The sequence below is a fragment of the Crocodylus porosus genome, unplaced genomic scaffold (assembly GCF_001723895.1).
Source record: "Crocodylus porosus isolate Cpor-Errol unplaced genomic scaffold, CroPor_comp1, whole genome shotgun sequence".
NCBI classification, from domain to species: Eukaryota; Metazoa; Chordata; order Crocodylia; family Crocodylidae; genus Crocodylus; species Crocodylus porosus.
The window spans coordinates 3,839,411-3,851,825 of NW_017728931.1; the positions used below are offsets into that span (position 1 = coordinate 3,839,411).

Sequence of the window (12,415 nt, forward strand, 5' to 3'; positions counted from 1 at the left end):
GGGCCCCCGGGTAGCAGCAGACTTCCCGGGCTAAGGGGTCGGGGCGGCAGATTGCCCCCTCAGTCCCCCTCAGGATGGAGCCTCCCACAACAAACACCTTATGTTTTGTCTTGGGGAGAGCAGGGACGGTAGCTGCAGTTGAGCCTGTGTTGCCTATGGGAGCTGGCAACTCAGCAGGCTCTGCTGGAGCAGCAAGATCTGTGTACCTGTTGCTAAGCTCTGGCAGGGCAGGGGCCTTGGTGCGGCGAGCCTTAGGGCCCTTGACCACCTTGGTCCATGCCCCTGACTGGACAGAGTCAGAGGTCCCGGAGTCCTCCTTTGTCCTGGAGGGAGACGGTGGTCTACCTTCCGACTCCTGGGGAAGAAGGGCCTGGCAGCAGGAGTCAGTCTCCTGCTCACAGTCCCTGATGGCACGCAGTCTCTGGACTGTGGCCTGGAGCTCCTCCAGCTGGCGTGTCAGAGACCCCAAAAGGGAGCAGACCCCACACGGGGAGGTGGCCATGCTCCCGAGCCAGGGGGTCTGTCTGTGTGGAGCCTGGAACCATGGGCTCCATCTGGGTGGCCGTCTCTGAGGTGCCCGGGGGGGGCCACAGAGCCCGAGGGGACCCTCGGGGTGCAGCCCGTGCCCATCCGTGTCATGCCTCTGGTAGGCTGGCTACGGCTGGGACTGTCTACCCTGGGGGGGTTCGCAGGCAGGGTCTTGAGCCCTCCCGTGCACCCTCCTGCGCAAACTTCACGCTAACTCACGTGCCAGCAGACAAGCGTGCCTGTTTGCACAGCCTGTTCACGCGGCTCCGGTTGCGCAGCTCCCTGTGGGGCTGGGCGAAGTGGGGGCCTGGGCGGGGGACTTGACCCAGCCCGGCTCCATGCAGCCGCCTCCTCCCACTCAGCGAGGGGTTAACCCCCTCCCACCACGGGCTCCACTTGCTGCTGGCTGTGCTGGGGGTTGGCGGGAGGCTCTGAGACTGCTGGGGAGGTGTCTGGGGGGCTTTAGGAGAGCGGGGGCATGGCTGGCGTTCATCCACACGTCTCTAACTGCTACAGAGCCTAACTGGGGCTTTTTGTGCTGTTGGCAGGCACTTTTAAACTGCACTCATGCGCAGTGGGCCCGCTATCAGGGAAAGCTCCTCTCGGGCAATGGGGGGCCCTGCCCAGGTTTTGCGGGGATGTAGGGGGATGGTGGTCTATGCTCTGGCTCCCGGGGGAGAAGGGCCTGGCAGTAGGAGTCAATCTCCTGCTCACAGTCCCTGATGGTACGCAGTCCCTGGACTGTGGCCTGGAGCTCCTCCAGTCCCAGCCCTCAACCCTGCCCCATTCCCTCCCTCACTGTGTGGGGGCCTCAATCTGTCCATCTCCCCCCAACCCCATAGACTTACCTGTAGGCAGCTGGGAGAGCTGCTCTCCACTGCTGCCTGGAGCTGTATTCCTGGCCGTGTGCATGTGTGCACATGTATACATGCACATAGTGCCCTCTGCACCCTGCTTCCCTCAGCCCCTTGCAGGCTGGAACTCTGCCGACTTCAAGGAGAAACATAGTTTCCCATAGTGAATGGAAACCCTGGATCCCTGCACGATACTGTGAATCTGGGACAAATAATGTCCTGGAGTCATGAAGCCCGGGACTAGGACTTGAGGTTCCTCTTTTGGGACTGTCCCACCAAATTAGGGACACCCTAGCTGGAACGTACCCTGACCCAGACTACTCTAGCAGGCCACATTTATGAGAGGTGGGGGAGGAGAGCATAAACCCCTTAATTGTCAGGAGGAAGTAGAATCCACATCTTCCATTAGGTTATTGTATAAAAACACAAGGTCTTCTTTCTCCTCCTCTTTTTCTTCCAGCTCTTCTTTAAAACAAAAAAGTGTTACCTGCTCAGTACCTACAAGAAAGACTATAGGTATCTGTCCCCAGGAGAAGATTTTAGGGTACAGATCCTAAGTGGACAATGGCACTTTCCTGCACCCCTGAGTCAGATCCCTAAGCTCAGGGAAGTGGGTAGATTTCAGACACACCCTGTACTCGGCATTTCCTGTTGGTGTGTTCTACATCACTCGCTTCTTGGAGTACAAGTTAGATCCTATTTGGAGCAGATGAACTTTCCCTATGCCCTGCTGAGGGAGATAAGCATAGCAGTGCCTTGCCTCTAACTTGTAGGCGCAAAAACTTTTCTCAGTTCTTCCTTGAAGAAGACCCATATACTGGAAAAATGAAAATCAAGCATAGATGTCTGAAGAGACAGGGGAAAATCCATGTTTACGTTCTGCATGCTGTTTTCTTTCTCTTTTTGTTTTCAGTCTGATATGAATTTTGATAAGCCTGAACTTCTGATATTCCTGTTTGCATAGCTGTAATTTAAAACCACCTTTCCTTACAAATACAGCTACCCATTTTTCCTGTAGTCTTAAATTCATTAACTTTCTAAATTGCAACCTTTTTTAGAAGTCAAGGGCCCATTGTTTTGTTAATCCACTAATGTCCTTTTGAAACCAATTTTAATCCATAGTTAGATCTGACTTGCATACATGTAGTATTTTGTCAGTTTTATAATGTAGCCTTGAACAAATTGCTGAAGAAATTCATACTTTTACTATGCATACCTTTTAGCAGAAAAGGAGTAATACTGAATACTGTGCTATCATTCTTTTAAATATTTGATTTAAACCGATTTTATATATGTGTATGCGTGTGTGTGTGTGTATGCGTGTGTGTGTGTGTGTGTATGTGTATATATATATGTATGTGTGTATGTATAGGTGTGTATATGTGGTATATTTGACATACTGAAAAGTGTTAATTCCTCCCTCTCCTTCCCATCCTTCTTTAAAGAGCTAAACTGAAATATGCAAAGCTCAAAAAATATTTGAAAGAGATCTGTGAACGGCAAAAGAATGCTCTTCTGCGAAACCAGGAGCTTTTAAAAGAGTTTGATCATATTGAAGCTCGTTTTAGGACCTTTCCAAGTTCAGAGAGACTTCAGAAATTGAAGGTAATATTTTGTTAAAATATTCTCCTGTAGCAATTATCATACTATAGGGGATGCCAGTTGGACTTCGGGAATGTGTTTACATCAAGATTTCAGATGGTGTTGGATGTTATTCTGAAATGTTTAATGTTTGTGTTCTTGGGAATAGGGAAAATTGAAATGAGCTAACGAATGACCTTTTGGACTAAACAGCAGCCAGATGGGTGCCATGTGCCTTCATATCTTTTGGGAACAAGGGGAATTTAGGGCAAATAAGCACATAGCAGGATCGTGCCATTTGTTTGCAGTAATACCATGGTTTATTTTTACCAATGCAAATATAAGCTAAATAGATGTGGTTATTCCAAGGCTATTTAAGTTAGAATTAAAAAGAAACTTTGGGAAGGTTATGAATAGGCTCAATAGCTTATTAGTTAAGTCACTTACCAGCAGACCCAGCTTCCCTCACCCAAAGGGGGTTTAAAGCCTTTGTCTTCTGCTTCCTAGCAAAGTGCCCTAATAACTAGCCAATGTGTTGTTGTCTCAAGTAGCCTCCACTCCTCCTATCGGAACTGGTGTGTTGGGCAGCAAACAGGGGAGGATGTGTGGCACCATGAAGGTGTACAAGCCAGAGAATGTCTTGCTCAGTGAGATGGATGATGCTCCGAATTCTAACTTGGGCCCTTCTTCTAGTGGAACAGAAACTATTCCATTGACATTGATGTGTTTTACCCCATGGATATTAAATGTCAAGTGCAATGGGACAGCTTCCAGGGGAGGGCTGCAAGCAATTCAGGTAGTGCCTAGTTTGTTGCTTGCTGGCTGGAGCACTTGGGTGGGAAGCAAGAGACACAGGTTCAAACTCTGTGTGAGGTGGGTTAAAAGATTAGAGGACTGTCTTGTCCTCCACTATTACTTTGCTTCTAGCAAGTGTGTGCACAGGGAGATCCTCTTTATTCAAGCTGTGTGCAAGTGCCAAAAAATGCAGTTGCACTGATATGTATGTGTTACTTAGATGTGTGTGTGGGGGAAGTGCGAGAGGGGGCGTAATTTAGAATTTAGCTTTTTCAGATTTGGGTTGCTGGAATGCTTCACCAGGTCATGTGCTCTGTATAGGAATGGAAAGTGACATGATAAGAATATCTTAATCCCAAATGACCAGATTAAATGGAACCAGAAACTAGTAGAAGTTATAGCGCCAGGTATAACTGGCATTAACAACTTTGGTTCAAAAGGAAAAAAAATCAGGTGTGTTTTTGTTTCTTTGTCCAGCCACTGCTTCACTGCTGTTTCTAGAAGGTCTGGTTAGGCAAATGATTAACTTGTTGCTGATCTTACCAAATGCACTGTAACCAAAGTATCTCAGTTTTATGGTAGGAAACATTTTCTCAGTATGAAGGAGATCACAAAAGTGATTATGTAAGCCTGTTGTTTTTTTTTTTATTTTTAACAAATTATAGGCACTGAATGTGTAACATGCAACACAAAATTAGCTTTCTCTTTCTTGTTCCCCTGGCTAGTGACACTACACAATCAAGAGCTTTTTCTTGGGAATGGTCATTCTGTCTTACAAGAAAGTTCATTCTTCTTTGATCCCATGAAACTTAGACCTTGCTATTCCTTTTATAGAGGTAGATAAAGTTGCAGTTTGAAATATAGGCTGATATAGCAGTTGTGCCCCAAAGTTTGATCATTTTGTTCAGCAGTATCTTATTACAGAAATAGCTGCCATACAGATTCTCTGGCATAAAATTGTTGGGTTTGCAAACTATTTTCCTTTCCTTTTGATAAGAGCATGCTGGGTATGCTATGAACATTTAATTATGGTAGCTAGAAATTAAATTGTTAGTAAGTTGAAATTTCTAATCATCCTTCTGTTTGGGTCTTTTTCATGGTATTAGAATTTAAAATTAAAATAGCAACAAATTGTCTTATGCCTTACCTTTTAATACAGCAATAACTAGCATATAAACATTTATTTACTACTTTTCCTTCTGAATTGTTTGAAACAAATTGGATCAAAACTGTAAAAGAAGTTCACTGTACTTACGAGAGAGAACATTTTAAATATCTGTTTATAGAAAAGACTTATTTTTACAAAATGGCAACTTTTGGGGCTGAAATACCTTCAGATTCTAAATAGGCCAGTAAAAGTAACAATTATATTCTGCTGAAGTTTTTGATTTTGTACTGTTGCTTGTACTTTGTCTCAATCACTAAGCAGCACCTTTTGAAAATATGAAATTCTAGTAACGGTCTTGGATTTTAAAAAATTGTGCTACTTTAAATATTTGATATATTAAAACGCACTCATAGAACACTTGTTAACTACATTTGGCTTTTTAAAGAAAACTTCCCATTTTCTATGCGAGTTAGATGCATGTTTTGAAAAAATCTTGTTGAAATACCCAAATATTTTCTTAGAAAAACAATTTAGGTAGAAGCCTTTAGAGCAGTTCATATCACATAACATTAACATAGTGGTTACATTTTAGTGGAATCGCATCTAATGTGTGCTCCGTTATGATCAGTGGGGCATATTCAGTTATGTTTCTAAATTAGCACCTGGAGCTGGTAACTGTTTTTCCACCTTTAGTTATGCTACTGATTCTTCTTTTGTTTTGAAATATAGTTTCCTTAAATGAAACAAAAGACTAACACTTTAAAATATAGCAGTGCTTTTGCTGTTCAGGAACTAATTAATCTGATTCAAGTATGCCTTTACAAGATACTGGTCTTACAAACCAAAATTAAAAAAAAATTGGAAGGGGGAGGTAAGCTTCTTAAATAGGTTTCTGTGTATGTGTTCTGGACCCCCAGTAAATTTCTTAGTTCTGAAAAATCAACAAACAGCAGTTTCCAGGGATGTCCGTAGACTTAGCTGAAAGAGCACAGGATGCAGGAAGACTAAGATCCAGAGTTGGGAGCAAGAGGAGAGAAATAAGAGCCCCATCTTTGTATGGGGGAAACAGTGGGCATAAATAAAAAGGAAGGGGAAAGTAAATGTGAAATTACAAGGAAGAATGAGAGAAGGTAATGAATGGAAGCATAAAGAACAGAGCGAGGCAAAAAATAGGAAAATATTTTAAAATATTTTTTTAGGTCTCTCGCAGCTTCTCCAAAATCCTATGTGAGGCATGTTGAGCCCCACAGTTCATTTGCTTAGTGAGTCTTTATTCCCCTTAGTATTTTTTGCTGAAAATCAGAATAATTTTGAATTGGTAACCCAAGTCCATCTGGATTGCTCTGAAGGAGTATGCCAGGAAAGCTTAAACTGTTATAAAGCATTGTTATCTTTTATCTTTTGCACCTGTGAACAGGTACAAAAGGCTCATCTGGAGTGTTTTATATACCCTATACAAACGGTTCAACTTGCTTCCACCTCACAAAGTTAGGATTATACCTTCTTGCACAGATTGTATTTGGCAGCTGGTACAGCCTTTCATAGGTACAGTGACAGTAGGCAGGTTGCCAGCAGCCCACAGACCTGTGGATAATAAGGGGCCTATTATCTGGAAGCAGGGGGAAGATGGCTCTTTTGACATGGCATATTACTGTGGCCTTACACAGGGACATGAATATTTGCATATGGGGTCAAATTTCTGATCGTTCTAGCACTGCCCTGTCTCTGGTTGGTTAGTGCCATCTTTTCGGAGTAAGGTGCAAACAACCACTTCTGGAAGCAGTAATGAGATGCACACCCCTACAGAATATTACTTCTTACCTGCTACGGTTTGAAGTGGGCTTGATCTAAAACTTAAGGGCTTTTATCCCTTCTGAAAGGTTTGTGTTTTTCCATGTCTGTTTAGTGTTTCTTGGTTATTATGGATATTTGTTACCTATCTGTCCAATCCTTTTTGGATCCTGCGAAACCCTTGGCCCTGGTGCTAAAATGTGGCAGTGAGTGGGGAAAATTTCTTTTTTTTTCAGTTGGAAATGAAAAGCAACACATTTTATTACTGTCCCTTTGTTTTTGCATTTCTAGAAAGGATGATCTGCCTCCTTGATGCTAGTTCTTGTAATAGTCCCAATCTGTTCATTGTTTAAGTGGAAGCTTTTCATGCCTCTAATAACTTTTATTGCCTGCTTTGGAACGCAGTTTATTTTTAAATAATTTTTTAGATGGTCTAATCAGAATTCTTCATGCTGATGAAATTTTTTTGAGCTAGTAATACCGTTGCACTTAAATTTCTTACTTTTAAAGGTAATTTTCTTGGTGCCTGTTACTTTATATTGTAGAATGAATAATTTTCAAGTCCTAGTGGCTGATCTACTTATATACTAAATTTTTCAGAAGTAAGGAGGGTCTTTGGAGTAGATATAAAATGTGCCTGTAGGTGGTAATGATTTCTGCTGTAATACCCCAGTGACCAAGTGAACGTCTTATGCCTGCATGGTCATTCTGATAAAGTGATCTCGGAGCTACCTCTGGCTAGCGTCTAGTAATTTTTAAAGCCTGGTGCTTGTAGTAGCATCTGTAAAACATCCTTTCCCTACCTATTTGCAGCTCTGTTAGGAGTGTCCTGTATTCCACCTATGCATTGCTATGGATGGTATCTTGTGGTACATGCTGGGTTTGTAGCATTTTGCATAAAGTCGCTTATACTGTACTTCTGTAGAGCAGAACTGTAACAGTTCTGCCTGGCTGGTTGTATACACGTGTGGGAGGGGCAGAGAAGAGACGCACCAACATTTACAGATACTGTGCAGCTTGGTCCTTCATTCAACACTGATAGCAATTAGTCCAGAGTTTGTGTTCATATCATAATGTGCATCAGGTTTTTATAGATTTATTTTATATTTTTAAAATGGGACCTGTATGCCAGTTTAACCTTCTCTGTATAGAAAGACATTGATCTGGGCCATTACTGTTTTATATGCTAATATGCATGTGAAGTTTTTCAGTATTCCTGTTCAGAATTGTATACAATTAATTAATTTTTCTGGATTGAAGCCATTTTAACTTAGCTTGTTTAGCAAAGCAGAGGTCATAAACCCTTCCTGCTATGCTGAAAAAAATGAAACCACTGTTTGATTTTCTGTTTGTTGCAGTTATCATTAAAATTTAGTCTGTCATATAGGTATGAAAGCGCAGATTAGGTTGTTAGAATGTTAATGTTTTTTAGTGGAGAAGAGAATACTTTTAGGAACTATGTTTTCTTAAAACTATATACAGTGTATGAGGATTGTTGACAACATCTTTTAAATTGTATCCGGGTTTTATGTGTGGTTTTACACTTTGTTCACTAATTGTTGCTGAAATCATAGCCAAAATTTAAGCTTTTGAAAAAAATATCAAGTGTTTGAGTTCTGAATGTAAAAATCTTGTGTAGCATATAGTCCTTTGTTCTTAAATAATACTGCTTCATATTTTATGAACAAGTCTCGTATGTGGAAAATAACATGTTCCCTGTATGTAAGTTAGAAACTGAAGTACAGAGCTGTCAAAGTTAATTATTTTTCAGATTGATTTCTCATTGTATATTGCCTGATTCAGACTATCTAGTTAAGTACATCCATTCAGTACCAGTGTAATCTGTTTTTAAGGTTTGCAATTACTCACAAAGTACTAATTATAGGTGCAGTATATGCTTAGCTTTCAAGCAGTAGTCTTTTTATGACTGTATTACATTTGGTCAATTAAACAATGTAGTGGAGGTGAAGACATTTTTATGCAGTTGTTTGTTAGTAACATTAAACCAAGTTGCTTTTTTCATGCTATGTTGCTCTTTATAACATCTGCTCTATATTCTCTTCTTGGAATAGCTCAGTAGGCTGTAAGGTGACGTGTATAAGAAATAAAAAGTCTAAAGGTTGAATTTGGTTGCCAAGTTATATAGATATACTTCCAAATTATTTTGGCTGTAATAGCACATTATAAAAATACAGGAGTCAACAAGTTGCTATTACTATGCAGGCTCTTAAAATAAGTGAACAAATATAAATGAAAAGCTGCAGAAAACAGCCTACAAATCATGTGCTTTTGTTTTGCATGGAAATTAAAATAGATTATGAAGAAAAATGGGGTCTCAAGATGTTTTCATATGAGATGTTATAAATATTTTTGCTTTCCTCGGGTAAGATGATTTTCTAATTACCCAGTATTATTGTGACCTTGATTTCTGTGATTACCGAGAATATTGTATGGTATAATTGTCTGTTGCTTTTTGTGTATAGGTCTAACTTGTATAGTATGTGTAAATATTTACATAATAGGTTTCTTTTTGTTTAGGTACAAAATGAAAAAGAAATTAACAGTACGCTGATACTTGACAAGAACAACATGTTGATAAAAGGTGACAAGAAAGAAGGTAACAATAAGCAGGTAATGGAGAATAGTAGAGACTGTACATATATTGTTACTCTAAGAACACTTACGAGTTTTCTTACAAGATGGTAGGTACTGTTCAGTAAATGGGCTGTTATAAAAAAAAAATAACTGTGCAATTGTTGCTATAATATAAGGCATGTTGCTTAAGCACTGTAGTGTAATTCTTTTAATTAATCTTCCTAATTTGATTGTTAAAGATACAAAAGACCCTGATGGAATGATGTGGTGAGGGGAAGTGTATATATTTGTCTATTTATATAGCATTTTTATATTCTATTATCAAAACAGTCTTAAGCTCTGAAAAAGTATTCTTAATGAAAGGTATACACAGTGTGATAATTGATTCATAAGTTGTATTTATAATTTTGTACATTTTGACCTTTTCTTAAAAGAAGCAAAAAGAGATTACATATCTAAGCAACAGACAAAAAGACTGACAACGAATACTTAAATATATTCTACTATATATCTGCAGTAATGCAGGCTTCTAATCCCTCCTCCTATCTCCATATAAATGATACAGTTCAAGACCATAGCTGTTTTCTTCACTAAAAGCAGTAAAGCTCTTTTAGATGAAATGTCTAAAAACATCTTGTAATAACTTGGAGCATGCTGGCAAGAGTAGTCACTTGTGACTATGTGTGAAACCCCCTCAGCTAGTCGACATTGTAATAAGCAAAAATGGTAGCATCACTCCATTATTCAGAAAAGCCAACAGCATGCTTGTCCCTTAGGCTACAGCATTCATTAAGAAAAGCTTACTGGGCTGAAAGCTGGAAACAGATGATAACGGGATATGATTTTCATATTTAATGCATTCCTTGGAAGAGTATGTGTGCTGCAGATTGATAGAAGAATCAACTGCTACTTTACTAAAAGACTTTCTAGTTTGCCCTATAGCTACCGATGGAATCATTCAGCCAAGAAATTAACTTTTTCTCCTTTTACCTGCTTTATATATCTGCTAAGCAGGCTGCCTGGCTGCCAGTAAATGTTATTATGCAGTTAACTGTTTGGTATTTAAGACTCTTATCAGAAAAGAAACAGAGGCCACACTATTTTGTTTTTATAGTAGGAAGAAGGTTTTCGTTTTTCTTTCTTCAGTGCATTAGCAGGCGCTAATCTGAGTTTATAGGAAGTTTTCCCCCCATAGATTAAAAAGTTAAAAACCTTGAATTTAGAGTATTCTTTAAACTGTAATATATAAAGCAATGAACCCCAGCAACCTTGACCTATATAAGCAGGCCTTCAGCAATACATGAATTACTTTCTGTCAAGATGTATATGAAAAAGTATAAAGTTAGAATTTGGAAATACTGAAATTTTATATTTTTAATTTTAAAAACATTTGGCTTAAAATAGTTTTCTTGGGAGCCACAGTTTCTAAGCTATAGAAAACAATTATGTTGCATTGCTGTTCTTGTTGCATAAATACCGGGAAAACACTGTTGTTGTGGTGCCTGAATACATGGTTTTTATTGAAAAATATTGACACATTTTGTTTAATACTAGGAATTCTACTCTGCCCCCACATTTTGTCAACTTATCGTATACTAAAATTATAGCTTAAAATTGGGAAAGATTTTTTTTTTCTTTTTGAAAAGCAAAGATTGTGCACTGTGATGGCTAGAGCATAGCTAGAGCCTATTAGTACAAATTAAAATAGACTATTGTAATTCTGATTTTTAAGGTTTTTATAACTCAGCTCTTTTTAATTTGGCACAGTTTTTAAGACTAATTGTGCGTATCTTTCCTCTTTCTAAGTTTACTTGAAATCTTTATATAGCAGAATTAAACAGAACGTGAAATTCATTCTGCTGATGCAATATCATCAGCACCACTGAAGTCTTGCAATGGGATGGTGCAACGGTTGCTGGTATATTGGCCACACTGTCTTGCTTTATGGAAGGTGGCTGGCACAGAGGATGGTGCTGTTTGTTGGAGGATCTAGGGAATCTGCCTTTACATGTATCTCACAACCTTAAATACCCACATAAGTTTTGCAGAAGCCTATGGAAACAATGTCAACTTACATGCTGAAGTGGCCGCCAGCGGGCAGCTACATTAGAGCATTGGACACTGACCCAAGATGAGAAATCAATATCCAAAAAAAACCAAAACAAAACTAATTTTACCTCTGCTGCATATGTAATGTGCATTTATTGGATGATATGGCTTGCATCTCAGCTGATGCCTTTTGGATCACCTAGAATGACAGTGAAAATACAGTGGTGTCAAAAGTGATAGCCTAATCCTACACTGCTTTTGATTTTCCATACAGGTTTTGCTTGGTTGAGTATTACAGGATCATAGGTGGTATAGCATTATTTTTGTACAAAAAAATCAAAGAAGAGAAGGAACGCATTTGTTCAAGTCTTGCAAAAACTGTAAAGCAAGTGGTTGCAATTTAGACCAGCATCTCCAATTGTGATAATGTCTAATTTTGTTTTAATCCAGTTGTATCTAATTTTAAATTCATTCCCTAAATTATGTGCACTTATTTCTTACCTGTTGTTTTTTTTATTTGAATAAAGTGTACCGTTGGGACGTCATGGAGAAGTAAACATCACGGCTCACTGAATAATCTGGAAAATGCAGCAAGGAGGGATCACTCTATTAATTAATGTGTTCAAAAAGGCTTATTTAGAAGCTTAGGGATGATGAAGCAGGATACAAAAGGAAAGTGTATGAATGTCCTGTTTGTTTCACAGACTTACTTGAGAAAATGTACTTGGAAGTAGAGACTTAACAAATATTTTTAGGCAATATTTTCTTGCACGTTTGAGTAAAAGAAAAAACAAATCTCTTAACTAAAAACAATGTTTACAAATGTTACTTAATTTGCTGTTAATGACCCCAGCTCTTGACTAAATCCCAATCCCAGTCTAAATGGTGATGGATTGTGGACTTCAGAGCTTAGTAAAACTGGAGTAAAGGCATAGGGAATACTTAATATATTAGAACTGCAGTAGCACTTTCCCCTCAGAGGCTTCCATGTTACTTTCTGATGACAGAAAACCAACTAATACATATTTCAGTGTTTTTATAACTATGTTGTCAACTAGCAACTTTTTCATAGTATTTGTATTGGCATGATTATTTTCTTGATTTTTATTGTGGT

The 12,415-nt window shown here is 39.3% G+C and overlaps 1 protein-coding gene across 2 annotated transcripts in view; it reads left to right on the top strand.

The window, feature by feature from the left end:
- Positions 1-12,415, top strand: part of KIZ (kizuna centrosomal protein) — a 117,980-nt gene that overhangs the window by 22,347 nt on the left and 83,218 nt on the right. For both annotated transcript variants that reach the window (XM_019544080.1, XM_019544079.1), the window contains exons 3-4: positions 2,828-2,987; positions 9,196-9,288. In XM_019544080.1, the coding sequence (XP_019399625.1) occupies positions 2,828-2,987; positions 9,196-9,288 (253 nt within the window). The remainder of the gene's footprint in view (positions 1-2,827; positions 2,988-9,195; positions 9,289-12,415) is intronic.